The 19450-nt window shown below is 41.0% G+C and overlaps 1 protein-coding gene, 1 long non-coding RNA gene and 1 other non-coding gene across 3 annotated transcripts in view; 2 read left to right on the top strand and 1 right to left on the bottom strand.

Moving 5' to 3' along the window:
* LOC127911390 (uncharacterized) overlaps window positions 1-19450 on the top strand; it is a 196022-nt gene that overhangs the window by 154315 nt on the left and 22257 nt on the right. The gene's annotated exons all lie outside the window — the stretch shown is intronic.
* Window positions 1-19450, top strand: part of LOC118357689 (ribosomal protein S6 kinase alpha-2) — a 43286-nt gene that overhangs the window by 14069 nt on the left and 9767 nt on the right. The window contains exons 5-13 of the mRNA XM_052477869.1: window positions 843-922; window positions 5813-5919; window positions 7192-7229; window positions 7375-7517; window positions 12689-12759; window positions 12905-12993; window positions 13910-13974; window positions 14386-14488; window positions 16535-16668. Of these exons, the coding sequence (XP_052333829.1) occupies window positions 843-922; window positions 5813-5919; window positions 7192-7229; window positions 7375-7517; window positions 12689-12759; window positions 12905-12993; window positions 13910-13974; window positions 14386-14488; window positions 16535-16668 (830 nt within the window). The remainder of the gene's footprint in view (window positions 1-842; window positions 923-5812; window positions 5920-7191; window positions 7230-7374; window positions 7518-12688; window positions 12760-12904; window positions 12994-13909; window positions 13975-14385; window positions 14489-16534; window positions 16669-19450) is intronic.
* Window positions 6884-6966, bottom strand: trnaa-ugc (transfer RNA alanine (anticodon UGC)). Its single transcript has one exon. It is a non-coding gene; the product is annotated as a tRNA-Ala (tRNA).

Genomic DNA, 19450 nt, shown 5'->3' with positions numbered 1-19450 from the left:
CTGAGTAATTCCACAGCAGCCTCTGGTAAACAGAGAGTATTGCTCTGAGTATTGCCACAGCAGCCCCTGGTAAACAGAGAGTATTGCTCTGAGTGTTGCCACAGCAGCCCCTGGTAAACAGAGAGTATTGCTCTGAGTGTTGCCACAGCAGCCTCTGGTAAACAGAGTATAGCTCTGAGTGTTGCCACATCAGCCTCTGGTAAACAGATAGTATTGCTCTGAGTAATTCCACAGCAGCCCCTGGTAAACAGAGAGTATTGCTCTGAGTGTTGCCACAGCAGCCTCTGGTAAACAGAGTATAGCTCTGAGTGTTGCCACATCAGCCTCTGGTAAACAGAGAGTATTGCTCTGAGTAATTCCACAGCAGCCCCTGGTAAACAGAGCGTATTGCTCTGAGTATTGCCACAGCAGCCCCTGGTAAACAGAGAGTATTGCTCTGAGTGTTGCCACAGCAGCCCCTGGCAAACAGAGAGTATTGCTCTGAGTGTTGCCACAGCAGCCCCTGGTAAACAGAGAGTATTGCTCTGAGTGTTGCCACAGCAGCCCCTGGTAAACAGAGAGTATTGCTCTGAGTGTTGCCACAGCAGCCCCTGGCAAACAGATGCACTCAACAAGGCAAATAAAAGCAATACTAGAGGAGGAGACCATATCTGTTTTTCTATTTACATGTTTATCTCAAAATTAGACCAGGAAAGAAAGATTTCCCTTGCCACGCATGCCTCAAAGCAGTACAACCTCTCACAAAAGTCTGATTCACATTTAGAGTGTTTTCCTTTTATTCCATGTCATGTAGCGAAGGATAATATGTGTTGAGTGACCATTGTGATGTTGTTTTGGCCCAGCCTTTCAGACGGAAGGGAAGTTGTATCTGATTCTAGACTTCCTCCGAGGGGGAGACCTCTTCACACGGCTTTCCAAAGAGGTCAGTCAGTCATGTTAGTCACTGTGAGGGCTTACTGCTCCCTAATTCACTGTTTTATTAATACATTCAATCACCACATGATGTATTGTGTCCAATCAAAAACACCCTTTGACCAATGGGTAAAAAAACGAATGTCTCTATCATAATCCGTTCAAGAGTTATTAGAGTCGTTACCCTTATAGGATGGCCAATATTAGGATGACTAAATGAATGGAGGCCACATTACAGTCACAGCTTGGCTGGATGCTGTGCGAGAATTAAGGCTAACTGACAGGCTCACAGTTGAACTCGTCATCTTTCTTCTCAAATCCGGAGGGCATTAAACAATATAGAAGTAGGATATATATATCGATTTTGAGACATGACATGGTATTTTCATATCAAATCAAATCAAAATCAAATCAAAAATCAAATGTATTTATATAGCCCTTCGTACATCAGCTGATATCTCAAAGTGCTGTACAGAAACCCAGCCTAAAACCCCAAACAGCAAACAATGCAGGTGTAAAAGCACGGTGGCTAGGAAAAACTCCCTAGAAAGGCCAAAACCTAGGAAGAAACCTAGAGAGGAACCGGGCTATGTGGGGTGGCCAGTCCTCTTCTGGCTGTGCCGGGTAGAGATTATAACAGAACATGACCAAGATGTTCAAATGTTCATAAATGACCAGCATGGTCGAATAATAATAAGGCAGAACAGTTGAAACTGGAGCAGCAGCACAGTCAGGTGGACTGGGGACAGCAAGGAGCCATCATGTCAGGTAGTCCTGGGGCACGGTCCTAGGGCTCAGGTCCTCCGAGAGAGAGAAAGAAAGAGAGAATTAGAGAGAGCATATGTGGGGTGGCCAGTCCTCTTCTGGCTGTGCCGGGTGGAGATTATAACAGAACGTGGCCAAGATGTTCAAATGTTCATAAATGACCAGCATGGTTGAATAATAGTAAGGCAGAACAGTTGAAACTGGAGCAGCAGCATGGCCAGGTGGACTGGGGACAGCAAGGAGTCATCATGTCAGGTAGTCCTGGGGCATGGTCCTAGGGCTCAGGTCCTCCGTGGAGAGAGAGAAAGAAAGAGAGAAGGAGAGAATTAGAGAACGCACACTTCCCATTCACACAGGACACCGAATAGACAGGAGAAGTACTCCAGATATAACAAACTGACCCCGAGTAGCCCCCCGACATGGGTAAACTACTGCAGCATAAATACTGGAGGCTGAGACAGGAGGGGTCAGGGGACACTGTGGCCCCATCCGAGGACACCCCCGGACAGGGCCAAACAGGAAGGATATAACCCCACCCACTTTGCCAAAGCACAGCCCCCACACCACTAGAGGGATATCTTCAACCACCAACTTACCATCCTGAGACAAGGCCAGTATAGCCCACAAAGATCTCCGGTTCTAGTCACGGTACAACCCGTATTTAGCACTAAACCCAGACAGGCTGACCACAACAGTGAATCAACCCACCCAGGTGACGCACCCCCAGGGACGGCATGAGAGAGCCCCAGCAAGCCAGTGACTCAGCCCCCGTAACAGGGTTAGAGGCAGAGAATCCCAGTGGAAAGAGGGGAACCGGCCAGGCAGAGACAGCAAGGGCGGTTCGTTGCTCCAGAGCCTTTCCGTTCACCTTCCCACTATGGGCCAGACTACACTAATCATATGACCCACTGAAGAGATGAGTCTTCAGTAAAGACTTAAAGGTTGAGACCGAGTTTGCGTCTCTGACATGGGTAGGCAGACCGTTCCATAAAAATGGAGCTCTATAGGAGAAAGCCCTGCCTCCAGCTGTTTGCTTAGAAATTCTAGGGACAATTAGGAGGCCTGCGTCTTGTGACCGTAGCGTGCACGTGTAGGTATGTAATAGGACCAAATCAGAGAGGTAGGTAGGAGCAAGCCCATGTAATGCTTTGTAGGTTAGCAGTAAAACCTTGAAATCAGCCCTTGCTTTGACAGGAAGCCAGTGTAGGGAGGCTAGCACTGGAGTAATAGGATCAAATTTTTTGGTTCTAGTCAGGATTCTAGCAGCCGTATTTAGCACTAACTGAAGTTTAGTATACTGTTTTCATATTAATGCAAATATCCTGTTCTTTTTAGAAGAGTTCTGACAAAAACAAGAGTATCTCTGTGAAATGTCAACTGAACACTGAGCATACCGCAATCATTTTATTTTCAAAGCCTTTTACATTTAATTAAGCTTGTGTCATGGTAATTTTGACTTTTTGCTTCCCGCGGAAACAACTTTGCAGACGGCCACCACAGCAAATCCTAAAAGGTTGCTTCAAGAAAGCAGCAGCGCTCTGATTATAATATAATTGATTATAATTATTGCATCATTAATCAAATTTCACACAATCAGTTCACACAATCAATCTCCAATTGACTTGGGCACATTTAGAATGCTAAGTCTCTTGGTGCACATGTCGCTGTGATTGAATAGGTGCACATGTCGCTGTGATTGAATAGGTGCACATGTCGCTGTGATTGAATAGGTGCACATGTCGCTGTGATTGAATAGGTGCACATGCCGCTGTGATTGAATAGGTGCACATGTCGCTGTGATTGAATAGGTGCACATGTCGCTGTGATTGAATAGGTGCACATGCCGCTGTGATTGAATAGGTGCACATGTCGCTGTGATTGAATAGGTGCACATGTCGCTGTGATTGAATAGGTGCACATGTCGCTGTGATTGAATAGGTGCACATGCCGCTGTGATTGAATAGGTGCACATGTCGCTGTGATTGAATAGGTGCACATGCCGCTGTGATTGAATAGGTGCACATGCCGCTGTGATTGAATAGGTAAAGTATATTTCCAGTTGTAGCTTCATCAAATCATTTCCCCCAGTGATCAATAGCCTGGTCAATGTGTGTGTTTAATAATGAATGGGCTGGTGATTTTTTTTGCTTTATTTAACTAGGCAATTCAGTTAAGAACAAATTCTTATTTACAATGACAGCCAACCAGGGAACAGTAGATTACCTACCTTGTTCAGGGGCAGAACAACACATTTTTACATTGTCAGCTCGGTGATTCAATCCAGCAACCTTTCGGTAACTGGCCCAAAGCTCTAACCACAAGGCTACCTGCTGCCTCTATGATTGGGTCCAAACACACTCTGAATGATATTGGTTTTGCCTTAATTGGCTTTGCTTTAATCTTGCTATTCAGCATCTCTGAATGTCCATGTACTGTTTACAGAGTGAGCTGAAAGAAGAACTTCAGTAATAAACAGTGTAGTGTTTTCAAGTGAACAACCCAGGTTTATTATTATTATTTTTGACCAGTCATTTAATCTTGACATTTCTCATGCTCTTTCACTCAACTTAATTGCCCGTTTGCACCAGTGGGCCACACCTCATCGCAGAAACAACCTCTGTCCCTATCAGTCAGATTACAATATCTCCTCTGTTCTGTTGATTCATTACTCCTGAATCCATCCACTAACCCAGGGATAGTCAAACCATGGCCCGCGAGCCAATTCAAACTGGCCCGCTGCGAGTGTGAGTATTTTTTATATATATATAAAAAAAGATATATATTTGGGGGGGTTCAAAACACTCCAGGCCACACGATAAGGTCTACAACTAGATAGAACGTGTGTAGAAATGATAATAGACCGATATATTTTCAAATAACTACCCTTTTTCTGGCCTACAAATTGATTTGGACAAACAAATCGGTCCTAAAAACAATGTGCAGCCCTCCGTTGAATTTCGAAATCCCAATGTGGCCCACAAGTAAAAATGATTGCCCACCCCTACACTAGCCCATATAATAATACCGCTATTATGAATACATTATAGATAACAATGCCTGTGATGGACTGGAGGAAAAACAAGCATTTTCTTTATTTTGCTTCCTTGCTTATCTTACTATCGATTCAGTGACTCATATTTCCAAACCTCTCCTAGAGTACCCCCAGCCATTCTACTTATTTGTTCATTTCCAACTGGCACACCTGATCCACCTGGTCAACTGATCATCAAGCCCCTGATTGGTTGAATCGTGTGTGCTAGTAGGCCTACTGGAACAGATCATATATAATGAACTGTTGGGGTACTTGAGGGGAGTTTTACCACATGATTAAGGGGATGGAGATTATTATTGCAGAACAAAAACAACCCGCCGCCCGGATAATAGACCACCAACTTTGTAAATGCATTCATCCATTCACCCATGCTTCCTAAAATGACTGCCTCTGCTGTGTCATCGTGACTACTACCAATTCTGTAAATGATAACAACTGGAATAAAGTTGAACTTAATCTGTAAACAATTTGTCTCTTTGGATTTAAATGTGCTCTACTGGGCAGAGAGACATGTGGGAATTGAGATGTGAATGAATTACTGCTGGTCTTGGAATCAGTCATCTGGAGCAGCTAGCAGATGCACGGGTGCTGGCGGGATCTTGTTACTTTAACGGCAATTCAATTTTCTCCTTGGCACCGCAGGGTTTATTCCCCAAACAAATTCTATTTGGGAGCTGAATCAATCTTACTGTGGCTAAAATTAGCTCTGTAGTAAACAAGGAGAGAAGTCAACAATCCCATTCTCTGACTGAGGAAACTTTGGCAAAGGTTCTATGACATCCTAAATGCAAATATTTTGGGTGAGGTTCCAAGCAGCTGGCTTTGTGATCAAGTTAATGAGTTTCAATAGGAGTTCAATCTGTGGCTAGTGCTCTTGTTTTGCTCAGGCTACCTGACATTGGAATAATGGAAAACACTCTGTTAAATTTGATCTGTTTAAAACACAGCAATCAGGCTACTACTCTTAGGTTTTAAAAAGATGATCTTTCATGTTCACAATCATATATCATGTGTGTACTGTTTGCATATTGTCAATGACTCATGGACTGTCACTGGTAGTCTTTCTCCTTTGTCCATTTGCAGGTGATGTTTACTGAAGAGGATGTGAAGTTCTATCTGGCTGAGCTGGCCTTGGCCTTAGATCACCTTCACAGTCTGGGCATCATCTACAGAGACCTCAAACCAGAGAAGTAAAACACTTGTACACCCACTGACTGTACAGTGCCATAGACTACTTCTCTGTTCAAAGACAACCTTTGTGGTCTATATATTGTACCGCTTTTATGCATGTGAATGCATGTATGCATGTTTCTTCATCTCAGAGATTTATTAATATTCTGATTGGGAATGACCAAGCCCATTACTGCATTGGATTACTGGAGCGCCGTCTGATTTGATATCATATAATACTGATCGAGGAGCTCAAACAAGGTTGCTGCTCTGTGTTGTTGCCTTCTCCGTGCCTATCAAAACATCTACATGTCTCTGGTGCAATCAAGGCAGCATCTGTCTGTCTTCTCCGTGCCTATCAAAACATCTACATGTCTCTGGTGCAATCAAGGCAGCATCTGTCTGTCTTCTCCGTGCCTATCAAAACATCTACATGTCTCTGGTGCAATCAAGGCAGCATCTGTCTGTCTTCTCCGTGCCTATCAAAACATCTACATGTCTCTGGTGCAATCAAGGCAGCATCTGTCTGTCTTCTCCGTGCCTATCAAAACATCTACATGTCTCTGGTGCAATCAAGGCAGCATCTGTCTGTCTTTTCCGTGAGCACATCCTTCTGTTTATTCTGAAAGTGCTATCAGAGGGCTTGTACCGTTGATGGAAACGTTTGATGACCTCCAAATGTATCAGTCAAGGAAACATTTAGGCCCCTGAGATGTGAAAAGTGTCCACTTTTCCATCAACCTCTATTTTTCATGTTAACAATGTTAACAATGTGGAATGCAGGACTAGTAAATTGGCTCTCAGGGGGATTTGATGAGAGGAAATAAAGAGCTCTCGGCCTGCTCCTTGATTTCCCTTTCCAATGGGAATAATTCATGCGTGAAGGTGTCGCGTCTTTACAGGTTTCATTTTATTTACAAAAATATATTTCATTAGTACATACTCTTATCCAGAGCGAGTTACAGTAGCGAGTGCATAGATCTTTCCCAATACTGGTCCTCCATGGGAATTGAACCCACAACCTTGGCATTGCAAGCACCATGCTCTACCAACTGAGCCACAGTGGGCTGCATTTTTTGAAGGGCAAGTTATTCCCAGCTTTACTGTTGATGATTAATGACAGCAACCCAAGGGCACAGTGTGCTGTGCACAAATCCATTTATTCTAACAAACAAACACTCAATAAATGTGTGGGTGACATGTACTGTGCAGAGAGGTGTAAAGATTTTATATACAGTGTTTCTATTATACAGATATACTGTATATTGATGTGACATTCCTTCCCTCTACAGTATCCTTCTTGACGAGGAGGGCCACATCAAGATTACAGGTGACTAAAAACCGTTTTGAAAAGAGATTAGTAGCGTTAGTAGTCCCTTGGAATAGCAGTCGTCTCTCCTCTACATTGAATACATTAAGCCCATTGCTGGTGGCCGTTTTCCACCGTCTTTAACATCAGTCCCTTTGTGTTTTAGATTTCGGGCTGAGTAAAGAAGCAACAGACCATGACAAGCGAGCATACTCCTTCTGCGGGACGATAGAGTACATGGCCCCTGAGGTGGTCAACAGAAGAGGACATACACAGAGTGCTGACTGGTGGTCATTTGGCGTCTTAATGGTTTGGACCCCCCTCCCTTTCTTTTGACAATGCATTACACACATACTATAGCTATTGGTTGGCTACAATGTTGCTGCAACACAATCTCCAGGGCAGAGTTTAATATAGTAAAATTATGCTTGCATCCAGTATGTGGACGTAGCACTACGCATACAGCCTGTACGACCAGATGTGGTATCTTAATTTGATCACTTTGTTGTTGCAGAAGATTCTCCTTCACAGCAGGAACTGCAAATTTGTAGTGTTTTCCAGGTTTAAAAAGACTTCTAAAGTTTGTCATTTCCACTTTTTAGACTTGATTTCCACATTTTAGACTTGATTTGCCCTAACGAAAAATGTATCAATCCTATAAAAATATACATTAATTATAATCGACCTCAAAACCTTAAATAAATAACTGTTCCTTTTCATTTTGTATTAGCACTTTGCATTTTCACTTTTTGTATTTTTTTGAGCATATATTAAATTAATTATATTATTTTTGCATCTTGGCTTCCTTGGGGTATTCCTCCTCGTGGTTTTGAGTATGAGTACTCTTTGAACTCTTTACAGATATGTTCTCTCCAACGCACTGGCTGCCTTTCGTTGTAGCCTGTGTGCAAGCCCTCATACTTGCTTTCTACTTCCCATTAATTATAATCCACATAATAATTCACATATCCTGTTGCTCCAGTTTCAGTGATTTTTGCAATTCGTTCCAGTCATTGGCAGCAGAGAATTGGAAGGGAAGGTGGCCAAAGGAGGAGTTGGCTTTGGGGGTGACCAGTGAAATATACCTGCTGGAGCATGTACTATGGGTGGGTGTTGCTATGGTGACCAGTGAGCTGAGATAAGGTGGGACTTTACCTAGCAAAGACTTATAGATGAGCTGGAGCCAGTGGGATTGGAGATGAATATGTAGCGAGGGCCAGCCAACGAGAGCATACAGTTTGCAGTGGTGGGTTTGGTGACAAAAAGGATGGCACTGTGATAGACTACATCCAATTTGCTGAGTAGAGTGTTGGAGGCTATTTTGTGAATGACATCGCGGAAGTCAAGGATCGGTAGGATGGTCAGTTTTACGAGGGTATGTTTAGCAAAATGAGTGAAGGAGGCTTTGTTGTGGAATAGGAAGCCGATTCTAGATTTCATTTTGGATTGGAGATGCTTAATGAGTCTGGAAGGAGAGTTTACAGTCTAACCAGACACCTAGGTATATGTAGTTGTCCACATATTCTAAGTCAGAACCGCCCAGAGTAGTGATGCTAGTCAGGCGGGTGTGTGTGGGCAGCGATCGGTTGAAGAGCATGCATTTAGTTTTACTAGCATTTAAGAGCAGTTGGAGACCACGGAGGGCGTGTTGTCCGGCATTGAAGATCATCTGGAGATTTATTAAAAGTGTTCAAAGAATGGCTAGAAGTATACAGAATGGTGTCGTCTGCGTAGAGGTGGACCAGAGAATCACCAGCAGCAAGAGTTACATCATTGATATATACAGAGAAAAGAGTCAGCCCGAGAATTGAACCCTGTGGCACCCCCATAGAGATTACCAGAGGTCCGGAAAACAGACCCTCCGATTTGACACACAACTCTATCTGAGAAGTAGTTGGTGAACCAGGCAAGGCAGTCATTTGAGAAACCAAGGCTGTTGAGTCTTCCAATAAGAATGCGGTGATTGACAGAGTTTAAAGCCTTGTCCAGGTCGATGAATACACATGCACAGTATTGTCTCTTATCGATGGCGGTTATGATATCGTTTAGGACCTTGAGCGTGGCTGATTTGCACCCATGACCAGCTCAGAAACCAGATTGCATAGCAGAGAAGGTACGGTGGTATTCAAAATGGTCGGTGATCTGTTTGTTAACTTGGTTTTCGAAGACTTTAGAAAGGCAGGGCAGGATAGATATATGTCTGTGACAGTTTGGGTCTAGAGTGTCTTCCCCTCTGTAGAGGGGGATGACCGCGGCAGCTTTCCGATCTATAGGGATCTCAGACGATATGAAAGAGAGGTTGAACAAGCTAGTAATAAGGGTTGCAACAATTGCGGCACATAATTGTAGAAAGAGAGGTTCCAGATTGTCTATCTCAGCTGATTTGTAGGGGGTCCAGATTTTGCAGCTCTTTCAGAACATCAGCTATCTGGATTTGGGTGAAGGAGAAGCGGGTGGGGGGCTTGGGTACGTTGCTGCGGGAGGTGCAGAGCTGTTGGCCGGGGTAGGGGTAGCCAGGTGGAAAGCATGACCAGCCGTAGAAAAATGCTTATTGAAATTCTCGATTATCGTGGATTTATCGGTGGTGACAGTGTTTCCTAGCCTCAGTGCAGTGGGCAGCTGGGAGGAGGTGCTCTTATTCTCCATGGACTTTAGTGTCCCAGAAATTTTTGGAGTTTGTGCTACAGGATGCACCTTTCTGTTTGAAAAAGCTAGCCTTTGCTTTCCTAACTGACTGTGTATATTGGTTCCTAACTTCCCTGAAAAGTTGCATATCGCAGGGGCTATTTGATGCTAATGCAGTACGCCACAGGATGTTTTTGTGCTGGTCAAGGGCAGTCAAGTCTGGAGTGAACCAAGGGCTATATCAGTTCTTAGTTCAATCTTTTTTGAATGGGGCATGCTTATTTAAGATGGTGAGGAAAGCACTTTTAAGGAATGAGGGTACGGCTAAAGGCTATAAGAACTGGTCGTCTAGTTCTTTGGGAACAGAGAATAAAAGGAGAAGATTTCTGGGCATGGTAGAATAGATTCAGGGCATAGTGTACAGACAAGGGTATGGTAGGATGAGAGTACAGTGGAGGTAAACCTAGGCGTTGAGTGACGATGAGAGAGGTTTCGTCTCTGGTGGTACCAGTTAAGCCAGGTGAGGTCTCCGCATGTGTGGGGGGTGGGACAAAAAAGCGGGACTGAGGGCTCTACAGTGAAATAAAACAATACGAACGAGCCGAGGCAGCAGTAGACAAGGCATATTGACATTAGAGAGAGGCATAAAGCAATCACAGGTGTTGATCGGGAGAGCTAAGACAACAACGGGTAAATAGCTATGAATGGGCAGAGCGGGTCAGTTGTGCACATACAGGACCTGAGGTCAAGGCTGGGGATAAACAAAATGAGGTACCGTGTTATCGAAACAGTCCAGGGGACATCAGCTGTGTAGCGGAGTGATCATAGGGTCCAATGAGCAGCAGCAATGAGTGAGTCAGGGAGCTGTTCGGTAGTCACTACTATGGTCGGTGAGCGGGACATGGACAGGTGTTTTCTTTTTTTTAAGCCTATAACCGTGTGTGAGGTGTATATTTTTGTTTCAGAGTAGATTTGTTTAAGACTACCAAGAAACACTCTGTGTGACCTTGATTTAGCCCACTGCAGTAAAATGCAAAAAAAACAAGGGACTGCCTCTAGTTCTCCACTTTCTCTAAAAAACAAGGGACTGCCTCTAGTTCTCCACTTTCTCTAAAAAAACAAGGGACTGCCTCTAGTTCTCCACTTTCTCTAAAAAACAAGGGACTGCCTCTAGTTCTCCACTTTCTCTAAAAAACAAGGGACTGCCTCTAGTTCTCCACTTTCTCTAAAAAACAAGGGACTGCCTCTAGTTCTCCACTTTCTCTAAAAAACAAGGGACTGCCTCTAGTTCTCCACTTTCTCTAAAGTTCAAGGGACTGCCTCTAGTTCCTTTATATTTCCCTAATGTTTTCAAGGCTCAATACTTTAGTCTCACATTAAAACCAGATCAATACAAACCTTGTCAAATGTATTCCTTTTAGGGACAGAATTTGGGCCTATTATTGATTTTGTGCTCTATTTAAGGATCCTATTCTGGATTTTCTATTTTCTTACCTTTGATATTAAACAATCCATTGTTGAGGAAGAGCTTTAAAGTCCAGCATTTTGCTGGACTGTTTACACCTGTTGTATCCTGTGCACGCAAAAACATTTACTTTGATTTGATTTTATAACACAAGCTCTGCTCTCTTCTAAAGAAACGCACCAGGCACTCTTACTGATTTCACCTGGCTCTCCATCTGCAGTGCTAGAAGAAGAGCATGTGTAGTAGCTGGAAAATATTATTTTTCCTATATCATGCCCTTGTATAGTGATTTAGCCAGCCAAGATGTCTGGCATAACTACCTGACTTGATATGCCAAACACCTAGTCCTCAAAGCAAACAGCAATTGTGAGTCATCTGTGACACTGCAGACCTGGGCAGCTCCTCAACTTCCCTCAATTCGTACAGCAATAATCAGGAAATGAAAAGTCATTGCACTATAATGTTTTTTTTTAACACTTGACATATGAGAACCATATGAAAATAGAAATAATATAGACAGGAAAATCGAATTTCCTCTAGAGCAGAGAAGAGCTGGTTTATTTATGTAAATGAATTCTGAGTTGAGCTCAATTTGAACTGATAAGGGCACCCTGGCTGTGGGGGATTGTTTTCGAGGAATCAATCAATGATGTAGCAGAGGCACACAAACACACACACAGCAAATTGACTTTGTTTCAAGTATTGTCAGATGATTATATTGTCAGAAAGCATTGAGCCATCTAATGCTCAACACGTGAGCATGGCCGCTTGAATTTGTATTCACACTCACATACATACATACATACTAATTTGACCTATATTGTCACAGCAAAATAATCTAGCACCAACAGGATTTTAATGTCCATAATGTCCATAATGTTGCTTGATCGGTGGTTAGGCTAAAAGTAGGCTACGTGAAAAGTGCAATACTGTTAATGTAACCATGTGTTAGTGTGGGTTTTCAGTGAATTTATGTAAATAATGAAGCAAAAGAGTGATCAAATTAGGATCCTACATCTGTAGATTAAATGTTACATAAAGGGAGACATAAGGACAGGAGCTAGCATCAATGCAAGCTTTTAAAGTTGAGTGCTATTGCACATTCATTTGAATGGTTGAAGAAATTGATGACAGCAGTTTGATTGTAGTATTTTCAGCATTTTCACAGCTTTCCTGTGTAGCTCAGTTGGTAGAGGATGATGCTTGCAACACCAAGGTTGTGGGTTTGATTCTCATAGGGGACCAGTATGAAAATGTATGTCCTCGCTACTGTAAATCACTCTGGATTAAGAGTGTCAACCTAAATGTAAGTAGAAGCTGTTCAAATTGTGGTGAAATACATTAGATTGATTTGTAAATTGCCACTGACATTGTGTATCTTTGATTTCAGTTTGAAATGCTGACAGGATCTCTACCATTTCAAGGCAAAGACCGCAAGGAAACAATGGTCCTGATACTGAAGTAAGATACTATACTGACAATGTCTATGGCAACTACCCCAGGAAGAGTAGCTGCTGCCTTGCTAATGGGGATCCCTTATAAATACAAGACTATATATGAAATAATCTTTTTTTCTGTGAAATAACTTTTTTTTACTGTTTTGTAGGGCAAAACTTGGCATGCCGCAATTCTTAAGCCCAGAGGTGCAAAGTCTAATACGGGCCCTCTTCAAAAGAAATCCTGCCAATAGATTAGGTATGTAGTCAAGAGCATTACTAAAATGTGTCTTTTCACATGATCCATTCTATTTATCAATTGGAAGACAAATGTACAGCATTAGATCAATCTTTTCTCATTTATTAAATGGGACACAGTAGACAGCATTGAAATCTGAATCTTAGGATTTTCTCTTACCCATCGATGGAAGCTGGTTTACCAGTGGTGGGACTGAATATAGTCATATGAATCACTTCCTCCGTGATTTATAAGTGATTTATAAGATGGAGAGTAAATTCACCGAGACCTCTTCAAGCCGGAGTCATTCTTTATGTATCATTACGGGAAATATTAGTCATAATTGACCTAAAGCTGAGAGGTTATATGTGTTATATGCATCTATATGAGCCTTTATAAGACATGTATATGAGCCTTTATAAGACATGTATATGAGCCTTTATAAGACATGTATATAAGGATGAATATGAGCCTTTATAAGGCATGAATATGAGCCTTTATAAGACATGTATATGAGCCTTTATAAGACATGTATATGATGAATATGAGCCTTTATAAAGCATGAATATGAGCCTTTCTAAAGCATGAATATGAGCCTTTATAAGGCAGGAATGTGAGCCTTTATAAGGCATGTATGTGAGCCTTTATAAGGCATGTATGTGAGCCTTTATAAGGCAGGAATGTGAGCCTTTATAAGGCATGTATGTGAGCCTTTATGCATTACTGCATAGGTCTTATATGTTATGTAGCCACCACCGGAGACCCTAGTTAAATAAAATGGTCTAGAGAGTGTAGCTAATATTACCCATAATAGCCCATATTCTCACTGAAAGAGCAGAGATACTTGAGATGGAATTTTAGTAAGTGAGAAATTTACAGCCCAGTGAAGCTAAAAAAGAGTATTCAATCTAAATTTCCTGGTGTATTTTACTGTTAGGTGCTGGACCAGATGGAGTCGAGGAGATTAAAAGGCATCATTTCTTTGGAAATATAGATTGGAATGTGAGTACAATGCTTCTCGTAACCTTTTCTAGAAATCATTAAAGGCAAAGATGACCATCCATTGCTTTTTGATATGTCCTGAGGATTTCCTTTGGATTGTTGTACTTTCATACAAGAAGTGAAGGTATTTTACCTCAGACTTTGTACCTACTGAGTAGAGAGGGAAGAAAACAAGATAATTGATTCTTTCCAAGAGGACAATTTTCTGTACAGTATTTGGGTTGAAACATAATCTATTTTTACTCTCAGAAGTCACTGACCTATTTCTCTTACTTTGTTTTGGTTTTTGGTTGCCATACTAACAGATCAAGCAAAGAGACATACCAAATCACCATGGATTAAATGTAGCTCAATACTAAATGGAAAAATTAAAGTAGCATTTTACCTTTCCCCCTCATGGTGAAACCACAGAAGCTTTACAGAAGAGAGATCAAGCCTCCATTCAAACCAGCAGTGGGCAGGCCAGAAGACACCTTCCACTTTGACCCCGAATTCACCTCCCGCACACCAACAGGTGATTAGTAATTGTAGGTGAAGTAGTTCAGCCCGTTGGCGTGTGTGGTGTACGTTTATTTGTGTGTGTGTGTGTGTGTGTGTGTGTGGGATGTTGCCACATAATTTCATTAATCATGATGTTATGTTTCATTTCATGCTGTTTGCTTCTCTGTTATGCTGTTTACCCAAAATAATAATTTCTCCATGCATCTGTGTTCCACACACAAACTGACATCAATTTGCTATTAAATTACTGACAAATAACCCCCTCTTTTATATCGACATAAAGTACACTTCCATATCAACCAAGTCAACCAGCCACAACCCTCTGAAATGATTATATCATTCAATGAGTGCAGTTACATGCACACAATAATATGATTATTGTGAATAATCAGATTAATATAATAGTTTGACTTAAACGTTTGCATGCTTTGCAAGAAGATCGATTTTCCTAATAATCCTGTTTCCATGGTCACATCTGAAATCAGACTTCCTGGAGGGACTTAAATAAATGCAGACAATCACCAATCAGAATGAACGTTCTACCATGTTATTTTTCTAAAGCATATTTGATTCTGAGTTCGGACATATAAGGTTTATATGTGAAAACCATTCATACGTTTTTCCAAACTCAGTTCACTCTCGCAGTGCAAAAGAAGGCAGCTCATGCTGCTCATGCTAACACATGGCCATATCAAATCCACTGCTACAGTATAACTCTGATTCAAATCATTTAAATGTCCTATTCATTTGAAAGAGTGCTCAGAAAACCAGGTGTTTTAATCGCTGTGTGCTTACTTCCATTATGACTTTATGACGATTTAAGATGAGCAGAGTAAGGTGTTTACTCAATGGGACTATTTGGCCTACACTATAATGCTATATTTGGCCTACACTATAATGCTATATTTGGCCTACACTATAATGCTATATTTGGCCTACACTATAATGCTATATTTGGCCTACACTATAATGCTATATTTGGCCTACACTATAATGCTATATTTGGCCTACACTATAATGCTATATTTGGCCTACACTATAATGCTATATTTGGCCTACACTATAATGCTATATTTGGCCTACACTATAATGCTATATTTGGCCTATACTATAATGCTATATTTCGCCTACACTATAATGCTATATTTGGCCTACACTATAATGCTATATTTGGCCTACACTATAATGCTATATTTGGCCTACACTATAATGCTATATTTGGCCTACACTATAATGCTATATTTGGCCTACACTATAATGCTATATTTGGCCTACACTATAATGCTATATTTGGCCTACACTATAATGCTATATTTGGCCTACACTATAATGCTATATTTGGCCTACACTATAATGCTATATTTGGCCTACACTATAATGCTATATTTGGCCTACACTATAATGCTATATTTGGCCTACACTATAATGCTATATTTGGCCTATACTATAATGCTATATTTCGCCTACACTATAATGCTATATTTGGCCTACACTATAATGCTATATTTGGCCTACACTATAATGCTATATTTGGCCTACACTATAATGCTATATTTGGCCTACACTATAATGCTATATTTCGCCTACACTATAATGCTATATTTGGCCTACACTATAATGCTATATTTCGCCTACACTATAATGCTATATTTCGCCTACACTATAATGCTATATTTGGCCTACCGCCATAATCAGTTGAATGTTGAATTATTAGTGTGCATGTAAACGTACTCAATTATTCCTAGTCCATGTGCAAAGGAAATTTGGTACAAAAGTACCAATATTTAACCTCATATATCAGCTGCTAGTGTGCAAAGTCAGTAGCTGTAGCTGTACATAAAGGTTAAATAATAATAATAAAAAAGACCCTATAGGCCACATCTGTACACTACAATGGGACTGCCCCTCAAAAGTAAATTCATGATAAATGACATTAACTCAACTGATGTAATGTATTTCCAGTTGCTAATATGTCCAAGTTCCCATGTCTGTCCTGTTCTCCCATCAGACAGTCGAGGTTGTAACAGTTTCTGTACCATCTGTCACCTTCTCCCATCAGACTCGCCTGGCATCCCTCCCAGTGACAACACACACCAGCTCTTCAGAGGGTTCAGCTTCGTGGCCACTAATCTGGACCAGGACCAGTCCATTGCTGAAATACAGCAGAACTCAACAGTCAACCCTATTGTACAAGTGAGTATGCTAGAGGGAGAGGACTAATCAACTCAGGTATACAGCTCCTCCATCAACCATATAAACTTATTAAATACTCAAAGGAATATTTGAAACAATCAAAAATATCAATATTTTTTAGATAATATGACATCCTTCAGGCAATTGTCTTTTTATATATATTTTAAATTTTCCATGAATTAAATGTAACCACCAAATTGACGTTGGTGTCTCTATAGTCTCAACTTCAAGGGGAATATCAAGCCTTGTTTTTGAAACTCTGTATGTACAAATGAAGAAGAAATCAATATGATATCAGGAAGGTACCTCATGGGGATGTCCTAGCATAACATCAGAATACATTAGATTAACCACTTTCACAGAAAGTGTTGAGTAAAGGAATTAAAGGCCTATCAAACATCAAAACATCTCATATTCAATGGTCTTTTCTGATTATCTGCTTTATGTAAATCATTCATATAAATAATTGATATCTTTTTTTGGTGCTTCAGGGAGACCTTTTTCCTTTGGACTATATGTGTATGGCTTACCTGACTTATCAGCTTAGTATCAACTACCACCCTTACCTGACTTATCAGCTTAGTATCAACTACCACCCTTACCTGACTTATCAGCTTAGTATCAACTTCCACCCTTACCTGACCTATCAGCTTAGTATCAACTACCACCCTTACCTGACTTATCAGCTTAGTATCAACTACCACCCTTACCTGACCTATCAGCTTAGTATCAACTACCACCCTTACCTGACCTATCAGCTTAGTATCAACTACCACCCTTACCTGACCTATCAGCTTAGTATCAACTACCACCCTTACCTGACTTATCAGCTTAGTATCAACTACCACCCTTACCTGACCTATCAGCTTAGTATCAACTACCACCCTTACCTGACCTATCAGCTAAGTATCAACTACCACCCTTACCTATCAGATTAGTATCAACTACCACCCTTACCTATCAGCTTAGTATCAGCTTACTATCAACTACCACCCTTATCTATCATCTTAGTATCAACTACCACCCTTACCTGACCTATCAGCTAAGTATCAACTACCACCCTTACCTGACCTATCAGCTTAGTATCAACTACCACCCTTACCTGACTTATCAGCTAAGTATCAACTACCACCCTTACCTGACTTATCAGCTAAGTATCAACTACCACCCTTACCTGACCTATCAGCTTAGTATCAACTACCACCCTTACCTGACCTATCAGCTAAGTATCAACTACCACCCTTACCTGACCTATCAGCTTAGTATCAACTACCACCCTTACCTATCAGATTAGTATCAACTACCACCCTTACCTGACCTATCAGCTAAGTATCAACTACCACCCTTACCTTACCTATCAGATTAGTATCAACTACCACCCTTACCTATCAGCTTAGTATCAGCTTACTATCAACTACCACTCTTACCTTGGGGCAGCAGGTAGCCTAGTGGTTAGAGCATTGGGCCAATAACCGAAAGGTTTCTGGATCGAATCCTAGAGCTGACAAGGTAAAACATTTGTTTTTCTGCTCCTGAACAAGGCAGTTAGCCCACTGTTCCCCGGTAGGCCGTCATTGTAAATAAGACTAACTGACTTGCCTTGTTACATAAAAAACAGCATCTGATGAATTCAATGTATTTTACGTGGTGACAGTGGTGAGATGGAGGTGAACCCCATGGTCTTCTGTTTCAACCATCTCAGCCACTGCTCCAGAGAAGGCCTCTCGTGTCCTGCTGTGCGCACAACAACACATCCACTCACATGAATAACAGCATAACTGATTCTACCAGATGGTTCATACCTGAGTGAGAAAGTCACTCACCAGAAAGGCCTCCCAGTGCCCTCAGGCCTCAGCAAAGCATATTGATTTGTGGTAGCACATAGTTCCCTCGATGACATCATGGCCATGTGCGCTCTGCCGTGGCAACGCTCTGGGAACATTTTGATCCTCTGCTTTTTCCATTGTATTGAACAAGTGAGGTTAGAAGCTGCTGCAGTGTGGATGAATGAGCCAACATCTCTCATAGAACACAATAGACTAGCATGGAATGTCCTGCAGAACACAGGGTGAATGTGTGAAACCAAGAGAGACTATTACTCTAGTGATGTGTGAAACCATGATAGATTATTACTGTAGTGATGTGTGAAACCATGATAGATTATTACTGTAGTGATGTGTGAAACCATGATAGATTATTAATGTAGTGATGTGTGAAACCATGATAGACTATTACTATAGTGATGTATGAAACCATGATAGATTATTAATGTAGTGATGTGTGAAACCATGATAGACTATTACTATAGTGATGTATGAAACCATGATAGACTATTACTATAGTGATGTGTGAAACCATGATAGATTATTACTATAGTGATGTATGAAACCATGATAGATTATTAATGTAGTGATGTGTGAAACCATGATAGATTATTAATGTAGTGATGTATGAAACCATGATAGACTATTACTATAGTGATGTGTGAAACCATGATAGATTATTAATGTAGTGATGTATGAAACCATGATAGACTATTACTATAGTGATGTGTGAAACCATGATAGATTATTAATGTAGTGATGTATGAAACCATGATAGACTATTAATGTAGTGATGTATGAAACCATGATAGATTATTAATGTAGTGATGTATGAAACCATGATAGATTATTAATGTAGTGATGTGTGAAACCATGATAGACTATTACTATAGTGATGTATGAAACCATGATAGATTATTAATGTAGTGATGTGTGAAACCATGATAGATTATTACTGT

This window comes from Oncorhynchus keta, chromosome 24, assembly GCF_023373465.1.
Source record: "Oncorhynchus keta strain PuntledgeMale-10-30-2019 chromosome 24, Oket_V2, whole genome shotgun sequence".
In the NCBI taxonomy this organism is placed as follows: domain Eukaryota; kingdom Metazoa; phylum Chordata; class Actinopteri; order Salmoniformes; family Salmonidae; genus Oncorhynchus; species Oncorhynchus keta.
Note: the sequence above shows the minus strand (reverse complement) of the source record. Positions and strands in the feature narration are given on the sequence as shown.